General features: G+C 37.1%; 1 protein-coding gene across 1 annotated transcript in view; it reads left to right on the top strand.

Moving 5' to 3' along the window:
• LOC149224891 (protein MOR1-like) overlaps window positions 1–26,136 on the top strand; it is a 251,649-nt gene that overhangs the window by 53,005 nt on the left and 172,508 nt on the right. Inside the window, exons 3-6 of the mRNA XM_089386325.1 lie at window positions 7,565–7,688; window positions 8,533–8,612; window positions 8,810–8,987; window positions 9,093–9,157. Of these exons, the coding sequence (XP_089242451.1) occupies window positions 7,565–7,688; window positions 8,533–8,612; window positions 8,810–8,987; window positions 9,093–9,157 (447 nt within the window). The remainder of the gene's footprint in view (window positions 1–7,564; window positions 7,689–8,532; window positions 8,613–8,809; window positions 8,988–9,092; window positions 9,158–26,136) is intronic.

Below are 26,136 nucleotides of genomic sequence, written 5' to 3'. Positions count from 1 at the left end.
ATTTGGCGTCTAACACCAGCCATGTGTTGTTTCAGCCTATGAAAGCTCCCTCCACCTCCCTTAACTTTTCTATGACAAAATTTGCAATGCACTTGATTATCAATCATCTTAGCATATGCCCAAGCAACATCTTTTATTCTAGGAGCCAATTTTTGATATTTGGGCTTGGAAATGAAAGGAAAAAAATCTGAAAATGAAAACAAAAAAAATGCTTCAATGCTGTTTTCTTTTACAAACATTACTCTTTTCAATTTCCAGATTTGCAAAAAAAAAGATAGATTTTAGAAGTGAAAAAAAACTCTCTAGGCTCTAGCCTCCTCAACGCTGCTCCAACAAACCAACTCCTCAATGCTGATCCAATTGCTACCCAAGAAGCTCCTCACTGCTGCTCCAATGATTGCCCAAGACTCCTCACTACTGCTCCAAAAACCAACTCCACAAACTCTTCACAAACTCTTCACAAATTCTCACACAAATGCAATGTGATAGCTGTGAGGAAATGTGAGGGGGTTGGGTTGCTTTTATAGGCTTGGGAGAGGTAGATGGCCTTCAAGAAAACCTAAAACCAAAATATAATTATGTTTGGGGGCCAAATTTCCCTCCAAAAAAAGTCGCTGGGCGTCTTTGACCGGTTCGACTAGTTTAATATGAACTCAGCCGAGCCATCTGGTTTGTTACCGAACCGATTGAATTGGTGACTGGCTCGGTCGGTTTAGTAACAAATTGGCCACCAGACTATTTTTTTCTGCTGAGTCGGACCGGCCAAGGGTATGGCTTGATTGGCTCGGCTGATTTTAAAAACACTAGGAGGGAGTGTTGATTTTTGAATAGCTTGGGAGGTATTCCAAGCCCTAGGGTTCGGGGTTTGGAGGGCAAAGCACCACAAGAGTCACTTGTGGGCTTGGAACCCAAGGTTGGGGTTTTGCACCCATCGGGATTTGGGCCAAAACCATGATGAATTTGAGCATGGAAATTTTTTGAGGTGATAGAGCTTGGCGTGGCGATTCCAACGCTTCGAGGATCACCCAAATCAGAGCTCTAAATGAAGATATGAATTTTTGAAGTTAATTGTTGGGTTGACACTATATGAGTTAAGGTCAACTTAAGTTTAGTAAGCCTCCTTGACAGCTGGACAACCCATGAAGGACGTTGGAAGAAGCCCTCTTTATGTGTATAAATAAGAGGTGAGTGGAGGTCATTTAAGCCATCCATTTGTGCAACATAAGGTCAACGTACAAGATCAAAAGGAAGCTCGTAGAGGAGAGGGAATACCTATGTTGAGGGACGCAACAAGGAGGACAGGACAACGATGGTTTGGAGGGCCGAGGTACGTTGTTGGAGGGCCGCAATAATAAGGGATTGTTTTGGGCAAGAAAACACAGGAGAATCCTCCTAAAACAGGCCGAGTAAGGGACCTTTCTGTGGTGATTAGGTTGCAAGCCTGTAGGTGCTGTTTTGAGGGTCAAACAACCCTATACATGGAGCTGCAGGTGCCTCCTCAAACAACGAGGTCACTTAACTTGTGGGGGGGGGGAGGTTGCATAATTTAAGGTGTGTTTTGGGCATGATTGTTGGGTTGCTGTAGGTTATAGTGGGAGCCCTAACCAGTGACTAGAACATTGCCCATGAACGACAATGCAAAATTATGTATTCTTCTCCATTAGTGACTTGTGTTGGGTCATTGCTTTGACCAGTTTTGGATGAGTTTGACTAGTAGCCTATGGGAGCCAATTCAGAGGCTTGAGTTGGTGATCGAGAGCCTTCATAGGAGCAGATCTTGCAGTGATTGAATTGGGTACCATTGATTTGTTGGAGGGTAGTGCGTTGGCTACGCCAAGTAGCCCTAGACTAGCAGTCTTAAAGTGATGAAGAAGAGCTGAAGGTTGGGTGAAGTTTGGTGCCTAAAGTGCAGCACTTTGATGGAAAAAAGTGATTGCTAGCTTGGAAGATTGGAGCTCAGGTATTGGCCAGCCTAGAGAGCAGATTGGATCAACCCGTGTACATGCAATAGAAGTGACTTGCAGTAGTGTTAGGTGGCAACCCTCCTGAAGTCTCTATGTGTTGTCCTTTGAAGGACTAAGGGGCAGCTAGTGAGCAGTATGGGAGCGAAGGACCAACAGGACAAGATACGACATAGAAGCTGCAATGAAGATTGTCATTGTATCTTGTATACCATAGACTGTTGTATTATTCATATTGGTTTAATATAACGAAGATTGGGTTGTACATTATTGTACAATATTTGTTAAAAATTGTGAATACTTGTACCTATGTGGTTTACTGCTTTATATTTTCCGTTGTGCAAAGTAGTTCTTGTTGAGATTCTTGGTTTGGTAGTGTCAGAGATTTTAAGACTTTAACCTAGACCCAAGATCATGGAAATTCAACACACTACCGGTCAGAAATAAATCATCAACATATAATACTAAAATTAAAGGCACCTTGGGTTGTCTTGAAGTAAAGATTTGAATCAACATTACTTCTAGTAAAACCAAGTTTCATCAAGAAGTTATCAATGTGGGCATACCAAGCTCTTGGAGCTTGCTTCAAACCATAGAGGGATTTCTTCAGTCTACACACGTGAGTTTTCCGGTCATGTACTTCAAAGCCTTGTGGTTGCTCCACAAATATGCTCCTTGTGGTTGAGGAAGCCATGCAACAAAGCAGTCTTCACATCCATTTGGTGAAGAGACCATCCTTGGCTTGCAGCTAGAGCCACAATGGATCTAATGGTTGTATAACTTGCAACCGGTGCAAAGATCTCATCATAGTCTATTCTCTCTTTCTAAGAGAAACCTCTGGCTGCAAATCTAGGTTTATATTTTGTAATACTGCCATCAACTCCATGTTTAATTTTATACAACCATTTATATGACACAACAGATTTACCTTGGGGTCTTGGAACCACTTCATATACATTATTATGAATGATGGACTCATATTATTCAACCATTGTATCTTTCCACTCTTGAGCCTTCATAACCTCTTCAAAAGTGCAAGGTTCGACTTGAATAATGTTGCTCATGGCTACAACATATTCTTGGAAGCGACATGGTTTCTTGCTTTCTCTGAAGGTTCCTTTTGGGAGCAACATGTTTATCAACATCTTGAAGGGTGTCACGAAGCCATAAAAGTCTCCTTTTAGCAGGAGGATCACACAGAGGAGGATCCAAAGGATGCATGGGCTCCATGGATTCATCAGCAGGAGCAGTTTCAGGCTCAGAATTTTATTGTATCTCAAAATCATGATCTTGACTATCATTATTAGTAGGAGGAAGAGGAGTGTCTCTTGCCTTTCCAAGAGCTGCATCTTTATCAAATGTTACATCTTTGCTAAACTCTATATTTCTTTGTCCTGGTACATATATTCTGTAAGCTTTAGAGTTCTCCCAATAACTAACAAAAGTACCTTTCTTACTTGAAGCTTCCAACTTGTTCCTCTTCTCTTTTGGGACATGGAAGTAGACAGGGCAACCAAAGATCCTCAGGTGCCCAACTTCAGGCTTTTCGCCAGTGAAGACTTCTTCAGGAGTCTTGTTGTTTAGAGCATGGTGAGGAGATCTATTTTGAACATAGACAACTATGTTCACAACTTCTCCCCATGGAAACTTTGGCAGTTTCTGATCATGCAACATAGCTTTGACTGCTTCCATGATAGTTCTATTCTTTTTCTTGGCTACACCATTTTGTTTAGGGTTATATGGAACGATGGTCTCTCTTTTGATTTCAGCGTCTTTGTAGAAGTTAAAGAAATCATTGGAAGTGAACTCTCCTCCATTGTTAGATCTGAAGATTTTGATCCGCTTTCCAATTTGTTTTTCTACTCGAGCTTTGTAATTTTTAAATGTGTTAAATGCTTGACTATTATTTTTCAGAAAATAAATCCATGTGTTGCTATAAAAATCATCCATAAAGATTATATAATACAAGTAACAACCAAGAGAAGTTATAAGCATTGGTCCACACAAATCAAAATGTACAAGATGCAATACTTGATTGGTTTTGCTTTTGCTTGAAGGGAATGCTCCCTTCACTTGCTTCCCACTAGCGCACCCTTGACAAACTCCATCATGATAAGATCTAATCATTGACATTTCGGAAACTATCTTTCTCACATCAGGTAATGCTTTATAGTGCAAATGAGTGAACCTGTGCCAAAGTTCACTCTGATGATTGATGTCATGGATCAATGCACGAATAGGTCTTCCGCTGAATTTATACAAACCTTCACATCTTGATCCCAGAGTGAAGGCATTTCTCATGCCGGATCTCATCAGCCAAGTGAGAACTTTACCATTTATAAAAACAACGTTCATTACTTTATCTTCTAAAGTAGAAATAGAAACATTATTCTTCTTCAGACTAGGTACATACAAACTTCTTGAAGAGATAAGGTTTTACCATGATCCAGATGGAAGGAAACAGAACCAGATCACTTTATAGGATATGTAGAGTTGCCTCCAAGAATGATTTTCAAATCGATCTACCTCTCAACCAGATTAGAGAGCACTTCTTTATAGCTAGTAAAGTGCCTTGAGGCACCACTATCAACCAACCAGTTGTCACAATCTGCAGGAGAAGAACTAGAAAGAGCAGAAAGAAGAAATTATTCTGATTTTGTTTCAACTACATTGTTATCATACATTGGGTTCCTTGAAGGATGAAAACTTTCTTTATGAGAAGGGGCTTCTCATCTTGTTATATAATCAGATTTGATGGAGCGATTGTTGAAGTTGGACCTTTGTGCCCCTTTATTTTCTGGACAATCATAGACATAGTGGCCATTCTTATGGCAATTGTAGCATTTGATTTTTGACAAGTCTCTGATCCATGTAGAGGAATTGATGGGAGTAGGCCTCTTCGAATAGTGATGACCTCTTCTTTTCTTCTTATTTCCTTGGACAACAAAGGCAGTAGGTTCCCCCTCTTCATGCCTGGGAATTCCTCCTCTGGAAATTATTTTGTTCTCTTCTTGACTGCACTTTCCCAGGAGCTCATCAAATGTAGGAAACTTGTCAGTATTACTGATGGTAGTAATAAAAGTTTCTCATGAGGAAGGAAGACCTCCAAGCGTAATCAACATCAACTCTTTATCAGAAATAACTTCACCAGACAACTGACCTTTGATTTTTGATATCCTCATGAAGTATGCTTGAATGGTTTCTCCTCTATTCATCTCAACATTCTTGAGCTAATTCTTCAGAGCAAGAATTGGACTCAAGTTGTTCACTTGGTACATTCCAATCAGCTTTTCATACATTTCTATGGCCTTCTTCAAATTGGAGACATAAGTGATGAGGTGGTCTCCAAGATAATCAAGGATAATCCTTTTTAGCCTTGACTTCTCCTTTCTTGTATCTGGACTTGATAGCAACATTGGAGTTTTCAGTTGGTTCCGCTCCTTCAACATACTCAAGATCATCATGTTCCTCAAGAGTAATATCCAATTTGACCTTCCAAGGTAAGGAGTTTGAAGCATCAACCAACTTCTCTTCATTCATAAAGTAAGAGGAAGACATTTTTGATCTGCTCAAAAAATTTCGGCAGCAAATAGAAAGGGATACCAAGAGATATTTCAGCAGTAAATGAGATATTTCAACAACAAAAGAGAAGAAATATTTCAGCAGAAAGAGAGTTGCAAATCGAGTAGACAACAAGATATATTTCAGCAGAAAGAGGGCTGTAAATAGAGTGGACAACCTGATATATTTCAGTAGAAAGTGGGCTACAAATGGAGTGGACAACAAGAGATATTTTAGCAGAAAGTGAGTTGCAAAATGCCCTTGTCTTCTTCAGCGTGCCATCACCAAAACTCTGATAACGTGTTGAAATTCTGGAGTTCTATGCTGCAACAATTACTTATTCCAAAACTTCTTTCTTTTGCAATATTAGTTAAACAATCGTAGATAGAATATGCAACATATGCACCATATGCAAAATAGAAGACAACCAAGAACACATGGAGACACAGAGAGTTTAGGTCCAATGACCAGGGAAAAATCCACAACGGGAAAACCCAACCAGATTCTTCTTCTATTAGAAATCAAATGTTCAGCAGAGTTACAAAAGACAATGAGAGGAAGGAGAAGTTCACCAAAATCTGAAGAAGATCTTTAATAACTGTAGTTGATTCAAACACTGAATTACTTTGGCTCATCAAGATCTGCTCTTACTCTTCAAGACTCTCTCTTTCTCTCTCTCACTCTCACAATTCTTCTCTAGTCCCGCTAACTCTCTCTTTCTCTAGTTCGTACTCTCCTTTCACAATGCACAAGTGAGTAATAGAGAGGAAGAGAGGCACAAATATATAGGAAGAACAAGGAGGTTGAATTCATGAAGGAGTAACTCGCATGCCTCAAGGAGTTACATATGCCAAAATAGGAGTGTAACTTATGCTATAAATGAGGTACACTTGCATTAGTAACTCACGTCATCAGGAGGGAGTACGCATGCCTTGGTAACTTATACCATCAAGAGGGAGTACACATGCCTTAGAAATTCGAGCCATTAAGGAGAAGTGTAACATATGCATTAAAGAGGTGTAAGAGGAATCTTTTTATGACGAGTCATTAAAGTGTGTAAGAGAGTAAGAGGTGCGTAAGAGCATTAAAGAGAGAGGAAGAGAGAGTAACATATCATTGAATGAGAGAGAGTTCGATTTGCCATCAAGGGGAGAGAGAGATGTGAAGTGGCATGATTGAGTGCCAAGTAGGAGAGGGTATCAATTTCATTTTAATAATAATATTATAGTATCATAAGGATAATAATAATATTAAATATATATATTGATGATTAAATTAAAAATTAAACAATTGAGATTGATTAAGGATAAGTTAAGTGATTTTCCATCATATATATATGATTACCAATTGAAACAAGGTGACTTACTAATTTTGGAAAGTCATGGTTGCAATGATAGACATGAATTTCTATTTTTAGAAAGTCATTCTAGAATAGTCAGAAATGAAATTTTATTCAAGGAAATTCATGCCTTAGCTTCCAATTTTTAACATGGTTCTATATGGATAAGTCATGAGATAATACCTGGGCTGGTTCTTTTCTGGTAACATATTACATTGGATAATGGCATGAAGCTAAAATCAGAGGATTTCCTTGAATTTTTATCTCAACAATCATGGCCAAAATTGGATTCAAGACAACCATTGTGTCACAGGAGGACTATGATAATATACGTGTTATCAATAAGCACATAGGACCTTAATATCAGCAATTTAGCAAATAATGGCTCTTTTTTTATTATAATTTGCTGCGGTCATCGTTCCTGTTTTTTTCGGTTTTATCTTCAGCCTCCTTGGTATGATATCTAGAGGATTTGAGTGCATCATTTAAGTTGATTATTATGTGTCAATGTTGTATTGTTTAATTTTGTAAAGTTATTCAAATGCTTGCAATCTGATATAATTTGTTCTTTTAGTTAAATTTTAAATGCAATTGTTATCTTGATCCAACATAGTTTGTTTACTTGCACAGATAATTCTGTAAAATGTTGGTTCGTTGTAACTATAATCAATTTGGATTACAAATTTGTATTTTTGTTTTCCAGGTTTGCAAAAGAAATATGTGATGCCGTTGTAGCAAAGTGTCTTACAGGTCGTCCAAAGACAATAGAAAAGGCACAAACTGTGTTTTTGCTTTGGGTAGAGCTGGAGGCTTCAGAAGTATTCTTGGTAAGTTGGTACAAGCCTGCGTTTTTTGCAGGTGTATGACAGTGATTTGTAAATAACGACAAACTTCTATTCTTTTGACTGCTATTGTACTTTCAATGTAATAGATACCCTTAAAAGCACTTTGCGATCTGGTGGTTGGTCTCTATTTATGAGATGGATTTTCAGTTAGGCCAGTTGTCTAGGGTTGCTATTAGTGTTGCAGCTTTTCTTTCCTGCTACATATAATGACCATAATCATTCTTCTAATGGTTATATCTCTTCTAGAATGGTCCCATTGATACAGTACACAGACAGTGATCTAGTTTTATGATTTATCTATCTCAGGCTACCTATATTCTATATATGGATACATCTAGCACACAATCTGAAATTATTGTTTGTGTAATAGTCAAAGGTTTCAATTCTAGAAGAGTGGAGCATTTTCGTTAGAAATTCTTATCTCAAATGATGTTTAGATTTGAAGCATGCAGTTCGGTGCTTAAATTAATGAATAAGCAGCCAGTGGTTTTGGGCATTAGGGGTGTTGTCGAAATAGTTTTAGGAAAACTCATGACAAATTCTAGAGGTATTACTGAGGGAAATGTCCTTGGAATGCCATCTTCTTTCAAGCAGCAATATCTGTTAGTACGTTCTTGACTTTATAGTCCTTTATCTTGCAACCGCAAGACATTGTCATTGAAGCACCACTGAACTTATTAAATTTTAAGGGATGTTTGAAATGATTGTTAATGTGCCTGTCCAATTATCTTGTAGATTGCATATGGTGTCTGAAATTCTGAATGCAATAAAAAGATATAGTCATTGATTTTGGATCTAATGTTGCAGAAACTTGTATCTCTTTCAGGAAACAATGGAAAAGGCTGTAAAAAATAAGGTTGCAAAGGCAGTGGTACCTGCTATTGATGTCATGTTTCAGGCTGTCAGGTATTGCCCTTCAATTTTTACAATATCGAATTTGAAATCCCTAGTAACATGACTTGGTTTGTAAACCCGACTCGTTTTAACATTTTTGAAGCTTGATATCATCATAGAAATAGTATTTCTAGATGATTTTTCCCCTGGGTTGGGCATCCAGCGTCTGGAAATGACTGGTGATGATGTTGACTTGATTGTCTTTCCAGTGAATTTGGGACAAAAGTTGTTCCCCCAAAGAAAATTTTGAAGATGCTTTCTGAACTTTTTGATCACCAAGATCAGAATGTGCGGGCATCTGCTAAAGGGCTGACAATAGAGCTATGCCGGTGGATTGGAAAAGATCCAATCAAGTCAATCTTATTTGAGAAAATGCGAGATACTGTTGTAAGTATCCCACACAGATGATATAAAAAGTTTTGTGTAGTGCTAATTTGTGGACTAAGACCTCTAATGTAATTGCACTTATTTCAACTTTCTTTTTCTACCCAGAAAAAAGAATTGGATGCAGAGCTGGTTAATGTGGTTGGTGTTCCCAAACCTACCCGTAAAATCAGGTATTTTTTTAATGGAAATGTGTTAGTATATTTTAGTGTGTTATTGAACAATAAAAATCTGTGACTTATTATTCTACATTTGGTAGATCTTGTAAAATTTTATCAAAATAATTATTTGGTACATACTTGTCCCTGTTCTTAAAATAGAGAATACTCATTGATATATTACCGAATGCATGTATCCAGTCATGACTTACATGTAGTGCATTCATATGCTTGTTAATGAATTTAAGGGCATCACTCATCCTTGATGGAATTGTTCACCTTTGGATGTTATAATGCCGGACTTCATAAAATTGCACTTGTGGATTTGCTTTATTGGTCCACCAAATCTCATAAATGATCTTTTGGGGCTCATAACCATTTATTTGAAATGGTATGATGAACTCCACATGTTGGACATGCAAGTTAGAGACAAACTCTGTTGAAAAGAATAAATACTTAATAATTCATTGGTTAGCTAATTAGTCTTAGTAGTTTCGTAAAAGTGGAGAGAATTCATAGATTGCTTGAATTAATTGGTGGTCTGAAAATGATCACTTTGTTATATTTTGCCTTAAAGTGATTTTTGTATTTTAGTGAATTTTTTGGTAAATAAAGTGGGTATTCTGTTAATTGGAGAGTAGAATACATATGTTAAAAAATGGAGGGAATTTTGGCTTTCTCTTCCCATTTACAAAAGTTTGCTTTAAGGCCTTTGTATCATCTTAAGCTACAAAGCTTCGTCAAAATTGGCAGATTTTGTAGAATCATCCCCTGGGATTTGATTTAACATCAATATAGAGAAATATTATTTTGGAGCTTCGAGTTTCCTTTATCAGACTTAAAATTAAAGGACACAAATGCTAAAAATTTAAAGCAAACCAAGGACTGGTTCTGCATATTGTGAGTGATGAGGATTCATGTTTCCTTCAGGTTATCCTAGTCTCTAGCAGCCTCTTTTTCACTCTATTTTCCATTTACTCTTGAGCCCCATCTTTCTTAGTATCATATTGATGGGATTGCAAAAACGTATTAGTTGGATTTCTAGTCTAAGGATTTTTGACCTTCTTTAGTACATCCTCTGCAACTTGGTAATAACAACTTTAGGTCCATTATATCCGTCAAGTCCTTAACTTACAAACTTAATTGGATAGCCACTTTATACACCGATCTCCTACCCATTGTATGCTCATGATCTCTTGAGAAAAGATGCACCCTTCACCAATCTATGGACTTAAGCTTGAGCACAGTCGCCCCTCTTGCAACCCTTCCTTTGCTTAAACATTGAATTTCGTTTGATTTCCAAAGTGTTCCCAAGTTTCATATTCTTCCTTTTGCATATGTGGTTGACCTTCTCCACTTTGACCATTCCTGCTTTGACATTTACCATTCGTCCTATAATGCATCTTCATTTTAACTTTGTTTGCATTGGTAATCGTTACAACTCCATAGACTAATGACATTGACAATAAAAACCATAGATGATAGTAATTCTGGGGTTCAGTGAAGGAAATACTCAAGTGGTTGTTGTCAACCTCACTAGGTCCCATTACCATTTTGGTCATCCTCTACAATCAATTGCTGAATCCCTTGATGTTACTCTTACCTTTTATGTTGTCATTTCTTATCAATAGCAAGTCTTTTATTGAATTATACATGTGGTTAAAAAGGTACAATTATGTGACAATGATGTAATTGTCATGTTACTTTTGTGGGTTGTGAATTATATCATGATGTTATCCCCCTTTTTTCTTCCATGGAATGCATTTCTTGGGGAAACCCACTGGGTAATTCCTCTAATTCCGAGGATGCTACCCAGGGTAAATTGGAGTCCTTAAGGCCCAATGCTCGGTCAACAGTCAACAATTGGCTCATGAAGGGTGCAAGCATGTCATATAGTGGGATTTGCACCTTGGTGGGGGAGGAGAATAACTTTCCTCTCAACCACTCAAGCTACACCCAATTGACATGTCATATGGTCATCCTTATGAAGATGTATGCCATTATTAAGATCTTGTGTGGAACTCTAAATTAGTTGAGTGAATGGTTGTGTTCTCTTATTTCAAAGAGAGTTATCATCATGAGAGGAAATTTTGTCCAACCTTCATCTAGGAGACTATGTGTCATACCTCCATTTTCTCGAATCAATTGTTGAATAATTTGACGTTGCTTCCTAGATCACGTCCCAAGAGTCTCTTACCTTCATGAGTTTTTGTCATTTTGTATTTTTGTAAGTTTTTTCATGACTTATAGATGTGGTGAGAATTTATAATTCTGTGACAATAGTGTAATTACCCTTTAGTGCTTTATGAGATAAGTCATGAGCCTTGAGGTCATCCTTATGAAGACATATGTGATTGGAAAGTCCTTGCTTGCAAGTCCTAACTAGTTATGTGAATGGTTATGTTTCCCAACTTTTGTTTTGTTTGTTTAAGGGGTCCTTTCATTTTAAACCAACTGCCTACTACAACTTATAATTCTCAACTCAAACTTGGCTTACAGGTAGGCTGTTTGTTAATTTTGGAGTGATTTATCATTATGAATGGAAGCATCATCATTGCATACTATGTGTCATGCCTCCATCTTTGTTGGTTGTGTTTCTATGCAAATATGACTATGCATAAAATAAGAGCTTCATCACATTTTCGATTTCTGGTTTTCATGTGCATGTTTGTTGTCAATGTTCTCTCTCCTATTTGATCTAAGTCATGAACACACATTAATTCTTTCTAAAAATTTGTTTCATTGTCATTATTGTAGACTTGGAAGTTGGGGTTGGATGCACATTAAACATTTGGGATCGATGTTGGATTTGGAGCCTAGTTTGGTTGGTTGTAACTTGGCCAAGGCAAAGCATGCTAAATGTGAAGATGCATCTTTGGTCTTTTTTTTTTTTAAATTGAAATTGGGAAATATTATATATATCAAAGAGGGTGTAGGGTAGCTAAACAACAAGCATACATGAGGCACTATGAAATATTGAGAACCGGCCAAAACTGGTAAAAAACCGAACCAAAAAATCGGTCAACCAAAAGCACATGAAATATTCATATTTTAATGAAAACATACATATTCATGTGCATCATTATGAATCCAAACCATTTATACACAAATAAGCAAAAGTTCTCATTTATATAGCATGTAAGGGTGCACATAACCAAAATAGCACTGAGTGCAATCCATTTCTATGCCGAAAATACATCAACAAATAAGCTCTAGATGGCCTCTAGCATCCAAAAAAAATCATGCTACAACAAATATCTACATACCATCAAAATCATTGCCTATATTGGGATCTTCGTCATCAATATCACTCTCTGAGCATTAAAATAAGATTGAAAAAACGTAGCATGTCAAATCAAGATTTTGTTTAAGTAATGGATACTTTTTTAGTAGGGTTATGATGGAGGAGTTCAACAACCAATGCCATTAACATCAAGGTACATAGAGGACTTGGTTCTCTTGACTGAATACTAGTTCCATCCCTCGTACATGACAAAATCCAATGGAAACATTGCAACCCCCCATTCCTGAAATCCCGGAAAACTGTTAAGTCTGGTGGATTTTTAGTGAGATCTAAAATTCTACTTTCTCCATATGAAATCCAATGAGGTCAAAACTACTCTCGCACATCCTGAGTCAATTCATGGTAATGTTAAAAATTTAAGTAAAAGGATCACTTTTACTTTAAGAATTTGATATGATCATGAATTAAATAGAATTAGATGGGAAATATGGTCAAATACTAAGCTTCCCTAGTCATAAATCATTGTTTTTTTGAAAAAAAATTGCATTCAAGGGGACTTTGGTATCATTGTACGAAACCTGCCCGTTTGGCACCGAATTGACTGGTTCAATGAAAAAAGGCCAATTCGGTTTTGAACTGGCCAAAAATGGTCTCGTTCGCTAGTTCAAACTAGTTTTGCCCTCCAATCGATTGGACTGGCAAACTAGCCAAAAACAATTTGGTTCACTAATTCAAACTAGTGTTTCTCTCCCATTGATTAGACCGGCTTGTTTTGACCACTCCCGTCCGTTTCTGATAACATTGTTATAGAGTATCATACAAATTGGCAACTCATGAGTCACAAAAGATAGTTTGCATAATGTCTACAATTATTATAGCCTAGTCGTTCTTGTAAGTATAGTACTTAAAATAAACATCTAATAATTTAATTACTTTGTAAAACATGAAGATTAATGAAATACATGGAGGCTATTAGCTTCCTCTTGACCAACATTTGAAGGAAGAGAATTTCATTGTTCGATGCCCATGCCATCTTTCATCTAATAGATTATCTCCTCTTTTCAGATATACATAAACAAAGTTGATTTAAAGCCTATGGTTTGAGGTTGTGGAGTGTGAATTGTTATCTAGGTTGATGACCATGTTGTTAAGCACGCTACACTTTGCTTCCAAAACATATATTTTCTTCTTTTGTTGGATTGAAAGATTCATAATTGTCGCATTTTGTGTGGCACATTGATGTTCTTTTTCGTGGCCTTAGAGGTCACTAAGAAAAGAGAGGTTCTATTACATTGGATAGTCTCTTCACTCCTTTGAAGAGTTCTCTGACTCTCCTCAGCATCCTTGGAATCTGTGATTTCTACACCAAAACAAAGATAGTAGATGGGTTTGACTCTAGTTGAAGAGACTACAAGATCTGTTGTAAATTTCACCTCAGAACTGCGTCATTGTCCCACCTTGCCACTGTGAAACCAAAAGGGAGAATTCAATAGATAGGATAGTGGTTAATTCTCACATGCGAATGAGATGGGGTCACATCCTTGCATATCCCCACCCGCACTTGAAGACTGATATGAGAGAAGCTAGCGTGTTTTAATAAGTGGAAATTGGCTTGAGTTCATAAACCATAGTTGCTCAAGGGATTAAATGATGAAATCACCCCAGTGTTTCCTCAAGATCCCTTGATTGAGAGTGGTGGCTTCGTTAGCTAATGAGTTGGCTTGAGAGTTAAAATCTCTCAGAACTTGAAAGTAGGAGACCTAGTTTAGACTATTAACCCCGTTGTTTCGAGTAATGATCAATGTGAGCTTATTATATGACATTCATAGCCATCAATTTGATAATGACATTTGAATCTCGAATGGTGATCAAGGATTTTCTGTTGGATTAGTTTGTGAGGAGGTGACCTTGGAGAAGAGCATAGCCCTTGAATTGATTGTTTGTGGTTATTCGAAGGCCCCAAGTGAAAGTTATTTATGTTTTCCTTCGGGATATAATATGATTCCCCCCACACCTATTACCCCTCTGTTTTGGTCAATTCTCCGTCACAGGGTTTTTTGTTTTTTACCTTAAAGTTAGAAATATGCTGAATTTCAATGAGCATGATGAAGTTTGTTATTTTTATTTTTATTTTATAGAAACCTCTTTTTTCTTCCCACGTGTTATGCACAACCAACTCACAAAAAGAATGATCAACAACTTAAAAATTATCCTCTTCGAGGGGGAAACCTCCTTTACATTACATAAATGAACAATTCTTGGATGATACAAATGACAAGACCTCCTTTTGTATATATAGGAGTCTAAGGGGTCACAAAATAATTAGAAGCCCACATAACAATAATAATGTAAGGGCACAATAATAACAATAGTGGGCTTCTATGGGGTACAACGATAACAATATGGGGGTACATGGGCACAACAATAACAATAAGGGGGATACACTAGTATTATAGGGACCTAACATGCCCCTCTCATTTAAAAAAACGTTGTCCTCAATGATTGAGTAACTCTGGATGCTTTTCTATAAAATTCTCATCCTCCCATGTGGAATCTTCAGTGGGTAATTTCTTCCACTTAATGAGATACTCTAAAATTGATCGATTCCGTAGCTGTCGGGTTCTTGTTTCTGTGATTGCTTCAGGTTCAAATATGATTTTTCCTTCTTCGTCAAGTTCTGGAAACATTGTTTGAATTGGAAGCTTGTCACCGATAACCTTCTTTAAGCATGAAACATGGAAAACTAGGTGTACTCGGGAAGATGTAGGCAACTCCAATTTGTATGCCATAGTACCAATCTTTTGCAATATCTTGTAAGGACTGTAGTACTTGGGTGATAATTTATTATCCTTCTTAGCTTGCTTGAGAGACATTTGTTAGTATGGTTGTAGCCGTAAAAATGCCCAGTCACATACATCAAAACTTCTTTTACTGCGACGCTGATCTACCTGTTGTTTCATTCTATTATGCGCCAGAGTGAGGTTATCCTTTAAGAGTTGGAGAACTTGTTGGTGATGCTCGATGTGATCTTCCACTGCTTGAACTTTAGAATTTTCTCTTAAAGATGATGTGATGGATGGTGGATGAAATCCATAAAGTGCCATAAATGGGGTCATTTTCACTGCATTATGGAAGGAAGTGTTATACCACCATTCAGCTAGAGGTAACCACTTGACCCATTGTATTTTTCTATCATATACAAAGCAACGAAGATATCCTTCCAAACATTTATTCACTATCCCAGTTTGGCCATCAGATTGAGGATGATAAGATGAGATATGAGCTAATTGAATACCAAGACAAGAAAATAATTGTCCAAAAATTTCCAGTGAAAATGGGATCTCTGTCACTTACTATAATCTTTGGATTTCCATGAAGCTTTTGAATTGTTTCCATAAATGCAGTAACAATTGTACTAGCTTTAAAAGGATGAGATAATGCACAAAAGTGTGCATACTTGGTAAGTCTATCAACTACCACCATGATGACACTCTTTCCTTCAGACTTGGGTAAACTTGTGATAAAATCCATTGAGACCTTCTCCCAACGTTGACTTGGAATGGATAAAGGTTGTAATAGACCCAGGGTCTTAATTGTCTCAACTTTATTTTGTTGGCAAACCAAACATTCTGCCACAAACTTTTGAATATCAAATTTAAGGCTAGCCCAAAAAAATTCCTTCTTGACCATATGGTAAGTTTTTAAAAACCCCGAGTGCCCTCCTACGGGAGAGGTGTGCAATTCCAAAAGAACCTTTTGTTTGAGTTGGGAATTCTCACAAAGATATAAGTGATCTTTGTACCATAATGATGTTAGAGGTGCTGATATTCTCCCATAATTCTTAACAAACTTGCGATAATACCCTGTCAACCTGTGAAATCGTCGAAGATGCTTTATGGTTGTGGGGATTTTCGTTTCCTTAATGGCTTTAATTTTGTTAGGGTCTACCTTAACACCCTCATGAGATACAATATGACCCAAATATTCCACCTCTTGTACTCCAACGAAACATTTGGTGGTTTTTGCATATAATTGTTTTCCCTCCAATAGTTTGAGCACCCTGTCAACATGTTGAACATGATCCTTCCAAGACTTGTTGTAGATTAGTATATCACACAAATTTTCAAAGGAAGGGTTTGAAAATGGAATTCATCAAATATTGAAATGTGGAAGGTGCATAGTAAGGCCAAAAGGCATGATCAAAAATTAATAATGACCCTCATGAGTTCTAAATGTTGTTTTTGGAATGTCTTCAGTTTTCTTTCTAATTTGGTGATATCCTGAACGAAGATCCAGCTTGGTGAAGTAAATTGCCCCATGTAATTCATCCAACAATTCATCAATGACAGGAATGGGAAATTTATCTTTAATAGTGAGCTTGTTGAACTCCCTGTTATCTGGACACATAAGCCATGATCCATCCTTCTTGTGCACCAATACTACTAGAGCAGAGAAAAAACTTTGACTAGGTTGAATTATACTAGCTTCTAGCATTTCTGCAATGACACATTCAATTTCACTCTTTTGGGCATAAGGATATCTGTAAGGCTTGATGTTTGGAGGAACACTTACTGGAATCAAGTGAATCACATGATCATAATCATGAATAGGTGGGAGGCCTTTGGGAGTCTCAAACACCTTGGAATGATTGTCCAAGACTTTTTGGAGATATGGAGAAATAGATGATTTCGATGTTCGAACCCCTAGTGAGCATAATTGTGCAATTATGCCCTGTTGTTCTTTCTTCAACAATTTTTTCAAGCCATTAGAGTTGATTATCTTTCCTGGTTTGCTTGCGATACCCCTTAATTCAACTTCCTTTCATTCCCAAAAAATTTTTAGAAAAGTTCTTGAAAATTGAAAGTTATTGTCCCCAAAGATTGTGACCATTGGACTCCTAGTACAACATCAACACCACCCATTGGAATGGAAAAGTATTGGACTATTCAGTACATATTCCCCCATGGTTAGCTTGATATTATGACACTTTCTAGAGCAATTTATAGTTCCTCCATTTGCAACCATCACTTGACACTCTGGTGCTGGATATAGGGAGCAATTCAATTCCTTGGCTACCTTACAATGAATAAAATTATGGGTATTACCCGAATCAATCAACACTATTACCTTTTTATTCTTGATATATCCTTCTATCTTGAGAGTTTGAGGAGTGGTAATTCCTGCCATTGCATTACAAGATATGGTTGGATTCATTTCTTCTTTCTCTGGGGTTGGTTCCTAGTGTATATCCTCCTCTTTTTGATGTTTCTAGTTCCTTTTCTTCCTCCTCTTCACAATTTAAGTAGAATAATTTATTCTCATCAAATTTATGACTCTAGTGTATTTGCTATCACAACTGTAACAAAGTTGTTTTTCTCTTTTTTCCTCCAATTGTTGTGGTGTCAAGCTTGTAGGTTGTGGAAGACTAACACTTCCATCTTTATAGTTGTGAGTGGTAGACTTCCTTGTTGCCATTATTTTGCTCTCAACTTTTCTTGCCACCCTGAATGCCTTATCCAATAAATCAGGTTCCCAAATGCGAAACCTCGTGTTGGATGTTATCCTAAGTTGCACGAAACGGGGAAACGGAAACGAGTTTCCGAAACGGGAAGCGAAACGAAACGCGACCTCCCCAAATTTTGGAAACGGGGAAACGCGAATATATATAATAATATATATATATATATATATATATATATTAAAAATATTTAAAAGTTATTATTATATATATGTGCAATCATAAAGCATGAATGATGTGATGAGAGAATGAGCCAAGCTGCTCTTTTATAACTTTAGAATAGGTTTCTAGAACTACCTGGAAACCCTAAAAAAATTTAAAAACAAATTAAAAAAAAAAAAAAATTTAAAAAACAAGTGTTTTTTTTTGGGGAAACGTGGCAAGTACGGCCTGGAAACGCGTTTCCGGCCGTACGCCGTACGGCCGGAAACGCGTTTCCAGGCCGTACGGTACGGGGAAACGAGTTTCGTTTCGTTTCCCCTGGGGAAACGGACCCCCTGCCCACGTTTCCTGCAACTTAGATGTTATCTTTTAAAGTCCCTATGAAGACATCAATCCTATGCTCCTCTGGAATATCGGTTACCCTAATATTCAATTTTTGTAAGTTTTCAATGTGCTCCGCCATTGAACCCTTTTGTTTGAGATTTATCAATTGGCTAAAGAAGATGTTGCTCTTTGTATCTTCATAATGTGCTACCATTTCCTTAGTAAAATTATAAAAAAAGACACATTTTTCTTGCTTTTAGGAGCTTGATCTTGAAAGGGTTGTAACTTTATAATTTCAGATCCCTTGTTATGAAACTAGCTCACAAAAAGATAGAAGAGATAGTTGAATGCCTTAGAATTCAGCCTCTTCGAGGGGGCAACCTCCTTTACATTACACAAAAGAACAATTCGTGGATGATTCAAATGACAAAACCTCCTTCCTATATATAGGAGTCTAAGGGGTCACAATATAACCAAACCGACTCAACAATAATAATATAAAGGCACAAAAATAACAATAGAGTGATTCTACGGGGCACAGTAATAACAATATGGGGACAATAGGGGCACAACAATATTAATAAGGGATACAACTACAATATTAATGGGGGCATCACTAGTATTATAGGGACCTAACATGCCCCTCTTTCAAAAAAGTGTTGTCCTCAACGCTTGAGTAGTTCTGGATGCTTTTGTATAAAATTCTCGTCCTCCCATGTGCAATCTTCAGCGGAAAAGTTCTTCCACTTGATGAGATACTCTGAAATGGATCGATTTCGTAGTTGTCGAGTTCTTGTTTCTATGACTGCTTCCGGTTCCAATATAATTTTTCCTTCTTGTCAAGTTCTGGCAATATTGTTTGAACTGGGAGCTTGTCGCCTATAACCTTCTTTAAACATGAAACATGGAAAACTGGGTGCACTTGAGAAGCTGCAGGGAGCTCCAATTTGTATGCCATAGTACCAATCTTTTGCAACACCATGTACTGACCATAATACATTGGTGACAATTTGTTATCCTTCTTAACTTGCTTGAGGGACATTTGTTTATATGGTTGTAGCCGTAGGAATACCCAATCACCTACAACAAAAATTCTTTCACTGCGATGTTGATCTGCCTGTTGTTTCATTCTATTTTGCGCCAAGACGAGGTTATCCTTTAAGAGTTGGAGAACTTGTTATTGATGCTTGATGTGATGTTCCACTGCTTGAACCTGAGAATTTTCTCTTAAATATGATGTGATGGATGGTGGCTGATATCCATAAAGTGCCATAAATGGGGTCATTTTTGTTGCAGTATGGAAGGAAGTGTTATACCACCATTCAGCCAGAGGCAACCATTTGGCCCATTGTGTCTGCTTATCAGATACAAAGCAACAAAGATATCCTTCCAAACATTTGTTTACTATCTCCATTTGCCCATTAGATTGCGGATGATAAGATGAGCTACGAGCTAATTGAGTACCAAGACAAGAAAATAATTCTGTCCAAAAATTTACTATAAAAATGGGATCTTTGTCACTTACAATAATCTTTGGGTTTCCATGTAGCTTTGAATTGTTTCCATAAATGCCGTAGAAACTGTACTGGCTTTAAATGGATGTGATAATGCACAAAAGTGTGCATACTTGGTAAGTCTTTCAACTACCACTATGATGACACTCTTTCCCTCAGACTTGGGTAAACCTGTGATAAAATCCATTGAAGCCTACTCCCAACGTTGGCTTGGAATGGATAAAGGTTGTAATAGACCTGGTGTCTTAATTGTTTCAGCGTTATTTTGTTGGCATACCAAACATTCTGCCACAAACTTTTGAATATCAGATTTAAGGCCATCCCAAAAAAATTCCTTCTTAACCTTGTGGTAAGTTTTTAAAAATCCTGAGTGCCCTCCTAAGGGAGAAGCGTGCAATTCCAGAAGAATCTTTTGTTTGAGTTGGGAATTCTTACAGAGGTATAAGCGATCTTTGTACCATAACGAATCATTTTTCCAGCTAAATGTATCAGATGTATTGGAATCTTGTTGTAACTTTCGAATAAGTTCCCAAAATTCTTCGTCATTCTTCCATTCCTCCCTTGCTTCGTTTATCCGATTTGGTTGGATAATAGAAATGGTGCACAACAATGCTTCCACATCCTCATCCTTTCTTGAGAGTGCATCTGCCACAACATTTTGCTTCCCTTTTTTGTATATGATTTCAAAGTCATAACCCAACATCTTTGTGACCCATTTTTGTTGTTCTTTAGAGGATAATCTTTGTTCTAAAAAGTATTTAAGGCTATCATGATCTGTTTTTACCTTGAAGTGTCTTCCCATTAGGTAGGGTCGCCATTTCTTAAGTGCATGTAGTATTGCCAACATTTCCTTCTCATAAATAGCTTTGTGTAAATACTTTCCTTTGATTGGACGACTTTCGAAAGCAATGGGTCTTTCATCTTGCATTAAAACAACACCAATTCCATTTCCAGAAGCATCACATTCCACAATAAAGGTTTTTGTGAAGTCTGGTGTAGCTAAGACCGGTGCTTGCCACATTGCCTCTTTAAGATATTCAAAGACCTTTGTTGCTTCTGGAGTCCATGAAAATGCATCTTTTTTTAACAATGTTGTTAGAGGTGTTGCTATTTTCCCATAATTCTTAACAAATTTGCGATAATACCTTGTCAACCCGAGAAATCCTTGCAAATGCTTTATGGATGTGGGGATTTCCCATTCCTTAATGGCTTTAATTTTGCTAGGGTCTACCTTAACTCCTTCATGAGATACAATATGACCTAGATAGTCCACCTCTTGTACTCCAAAGAAACATTTGGATCTTTTTGCATATAATTGTTTCTCCTCCAATAGTTGTAACACCCTGTCAACGTGTTCAACATGATCCTTCCAAGACTTGCTATAGATTAGTATATCATCAAAAAATACTAACACAAATTTTCTAAGGAAGGGTTTGAAAATGGAATTCATCAAACCTTGAAATGTAGAAGGTGCATTGGTAAGGCCAAAAGGCATGACCAAAAACTCATAGTGACCCTCATGGGTTCTAAATGTTGTTTTCGAAATGTGTTGAGTCTTCATTCTAATTTGATGATATCCTGAACGGAGATCTAACTTGGTGAAGTAAATTGATCCATGCAATTCATCCAATAATTCATCAATGACAAGAATGAGAAACTTATCTTTAATAGTGAGCTTGTTGAGCTCCTTATAATCCAGACACATGCGCCATGATCCATCCTTCTTGTGCACCAATATTACTGGAGCAGAGAAAGAACTTTAACTAGGTTGAATTATACCAGCCTCAAGCATTTCTGCAACCATACGTTCAATTTCACTCTTTTGGGCATCGAGATATTTGTACGGCCTGATGTTTGGAGGAACACTTCCTGGAATCAAATGAATAACATGATCATGATCACGAATAGGTGGGAGACCTTTGAGAGTCTCAAATACCTTGGAATGATTGTCCAAGACTTTTTGGAGATCTGGAGAAATAGATGATTTCGATGTGGAAACATCTAGCGAACATAATTGTGCAATTACACCTGGTTGTTCCTTTTTTAGAAGTTTTGTCATACCGTTAGAGCTTATTATCTTTCCCGGTTTCCCTGAAATACCCCTTAATTCAACTTCCTTTCCTTCCGCATAAAATTTCATGAAAAGTTCTTGAAAGTTAAAAGCTATTGTACCCAAGGATTGTAGCCATTGGACTCCTAGTACAACATCAACACCTCCCATTGGAATGGAAAGCATTGGGCTTTTCAATACATATTCTCCCATGGATAGCTTGATATTATGGCACTTTCCAGAGCAATTTATCGTTCCTCCATTTGCAACCATCACTTGACACTTTGGTGCTGGAGATAGGAAGCAATTCAATTCTTTTGCTATCTTACAATGAATAAAATTGTGGGTACTTCCTGAATCAATCAACACTATTACCTTTTTTTTTATTCGTCCTTCTATCTTGATGGTTTAAGGAGTGGTAATTCCAGCCAATGCATTACAAGATATGGTCGGGTTCATTTCTTCTTTATCTAGGCTTTGTTCCTGGAGTATATCCTCTTATTTTGACCTTTATTGCTCATTTTCTTCTTCCTCTTCACAATATATGTAGAATAATTTCTTCTTAGCACACTTATGACCTTTAGTGTATTTGCTATCACAACTGTAACAAAGCCCTTTTTCTCTTTTTTCTTCCAATTGTTGTGGTGTCAACCTTATAGGTTGTGGAAGGGTAGGGGCAACAACACTTCCATCTTTATAGTTGTGAGTGGTATGTTTCTTGGTTGCCATAATTTTGCTTTCCATTTTTCTTGCTAACCTGAATGCCTTCTCTAATGAATCAGGTTCCCAAAGGCGAACATGATGTTGGATATTATCCTTTAAAGTCCCTATGAACACATTAATCCTATGCTCTTTTGGAATATTTTTTACCCTTATGTTCAATTTTTGGAACTCCTTAATGTGCTCCATTATGGAACCCTTTTGTTTGAGACTTATCAATTGGCTAAAAATAGTGTTGCTTTTTGTATCCTCATAATGTGTTGTCAATTCTTCTGTAAAAATTGCCCAAGTGATAATTTGTTTACGAGAGCAAAGCCATTGATACCATACATTTTGTGTGTTTTGCACATTATTGAGATCGAAAAATTGCTCCATCTGTAATATCCATGTTGCGGGATCCTTGCCATAAAACTTCCTCATATCGATTTTTGGAATATGGTGGGTCTTCGATCCAACATTAGAGTCTATGGAATCATGATTAACATTTCTTTTGTTCTCATCATGAGTTTCCTTTACTACCCTTTCACCATTAGTGAGTATTTCTTGTAGAAAATTTGTCAGATTTGTCTTCAAATCTGCCATGCCTGTCTTCAAATCTGTCTTCAAATCTATCTTCAAATCATCCATCTTAGCTTCCACGTCATTCATCTTAGCTTCTACATCTTTCTTTAAACCATCCATCTTAGATTCTGTTACCTTTTGTGCGAGTGACATTTGTTGCACTTGGTCTCGTAATTTTGATATATCATGTTGCATTTCTTCCTCTTCTTCATAAGTCATGCTAGAGCTTTCAGGTTGCTTACTAGGTGTTTGCATTTTCTTTCCTCGGGGCATCAGTTACCGATAATAATGCTCTACTATGCCCTTTGAATTCCTTCAAAATAATTTTTCAAACCAAGCTTAAGCAAAAATTTAAAAAAATCTACACACCTTTTTTCACTTTGTAGGAGCTCGATATTGCCTCTGATGTATCTCTGTAATTTCGGATCATCTAGTTCTGAAATTGCGACCTACAATAGCCCTCTGTGTCCTCTTTCCAATGCCACCAGTCTGATTGAATTTAGATTCTCCAAGGCAGAGTTATGCACAATCTCCCAAGATGACCTGATTATAGACCTTTTTAGAAGAGCGAACTTGTAGGAAGTGCCACATGTCATTGTTTCGACCTTAGGATCTAAAAAATATACACAGGAAACTACAATCCGTCCTCTTTCTGTAACTTCTTACCAAATTTCAATCTGATGCTCAAAACAAAAGTTATGACTATTTTCCCCAAGTCACCTGTTTGGAATGTAATTCGGGAGTCTGCAAAAATGCCAACTTCCTCAGACCATATCTCCGCAAATATAGCACGAAGAGCTCTGAAATTTGGACTTGCAGTTTAGAACGATTTTGGCCCAAACGGGTTTTTTTTAGCGTTTGAAACGTCGCAGGAAAAAAGTTATAGCGCAAATGCCACGATGACCTGTTTGGAGCAGCGAAATCCTAGAATTCAAAGCTCTGATACCAAATGTTATGAAACCAACACACAAAAAGATAGAAGAGATAGTTGAACGCCTTAGAATTCAGCCTCTTCGAGGGGGCAACCTCATTTACATTACACAAAAGAACAATTCTTGGATGATTCAAATGACAAAACCTCCTTTCTATATATAGGAGTCTAAGGGGTCACAGTGTAACCAAGCCAACCTAACAATAATAATATAAAGGCACAAAAATAACAATATAGGGATTCTATGGGGCACAGTAATAACAATATGGGGACAATAAGGGCACAACAATATTAATAAGGGATACAACTACAATATTAATGGGGGCATCACTAGTATTATAGGACCTAACATCCCCAAGCTCTGAAATTTCTTCCTGTGGTAGCTCTCTGAGTCTTCTTTCCAACACCACAAGTCTGATCACGATTGGATTCTTCAAGAAATAGTTATTCCAAATCTCCCATGATGGCTTGATTATGGACTTGTTCAGTAGAGCAAAGTTGTATGGGATGCCATGTGTCCTTTTTCAACCTTTGGCCCTGAAATTGATACACGAAAAACTATAGTCTGTTCACTTTCAAACACTTTTTACGTAATTCAAATCCGATGCCTGAAACGAAAGTTATGACAATTTTCCCTAGGTCACCTATTTGAGACAGAATTCTGGAGCCTACAAAAACCCTAACTTCCTCAGATCATATCTCCGAAAATATAATGAACCAAGCTTTGAAATTTTTACACAAAGTTCACTAAGATTTCCTCTGCACGTGGTAAAAATTTCAGCTTTTGAAGCCAAGTAAAAAAAAAGTTATAGCAAAAATGCCAAGATGGCCTATTTGAAGAAGAAAAACCCTAGAATCCAAAGCTTTGATATCAAATTTTATGCAACCAGCTCACAAAAAGATAGATCAACGACTTAAAAATTATCCTCTTCAAGGGGGAAACCTCCTTTACATTACATAAATGAACAATTCTTGGATGAAACAAATTACAAGACCTCCTTTGTATATAGAGGAGTCTAAGGGGTCACAATATAATTAGAGCCTACATAACAGTAATAATGTAAGGACACAATAATAACAATAGTGGGCTTCTATGGTGCACAACAATAAACACGGGCACAACAATAACAATAAGGGGGATACACTAGTATTATAGGGACCTAACACCACACATTGCTTACATTCTTCATCATTCACTTGACTATGCCTAAAACATTGAAATTCTTGCTGTTGAAAGACCCGCAGAACCTCATTGATATGCTCTACTGAACAACTTATGTGACTATGCTTAACATGATCGTGCTTGAATCAACCATGTTTACGTTGTGTTTCTCATGCACACATGTTGAAGTTGGGCATAAGTTAATTATTATTTGTATGAATCATATTTACTATTTTTATTTTATATATATAAGTTTTTTTAGAGGTGATTCACAGGTGGCTGCTACATCCATGGAAAATCTGGGTTGGTCAACTCCGAAGGGAATCTTTTAAAGCCCTTCGGCCATACTAGCAGGGTTTAACCCTAACGACGTCAAGGAGAATTGACCTTGTGACCTCCCGATCGGCGAGGTACTTAACAACGGGGACTCGACCAGTTGAGCTAACCCTTGCGGCTATATATATATATATATAGTTATATATATTGTTGACATATTTATATTTATAGAGAACTTAATGGAAAATGTTATATATTTTTAATTTTGATCTCAGTAGTGACTTTTATCTAATTTTTTTGGCCTAGCATTTTTTTTGGAATTCCGATGTTGTCAAATTCAAACATGTTTACGATATAGGTGACTTTGGATCAATGAATGTCTGTTGGACTCATGAGAATAACCCTAGTATAAAGGCAAGACATTCAATTACTTTAACCAAGAGTAAATGCACAAGACTCTTGGTTAATGTAATTGAATGTCTTGCCCAAACATTCATTGCAAAACTCATGAAGTATTAAGGTGTACAACGAT

Source organism: Pinus tabuliformis, chromosome Q (assembly GCF_031772625.1).
Source record: "Pinus tabuliformis cultivar Carrire ecotype Pingquan chromosome Q, CPIR1, whole genome shotgun sequence".
NCBI classification, from domain to species: Eukaryota; Viridiplantae; Streptophyta; class Pinopsida; order Pinales; family Pinaceae; genus Pinus; species Pinus tabuliformis.
Note: the sequence above shows the minus strand (reverse complement) of the source record. Positions and strands in the feature narration are given on the sequence as shown.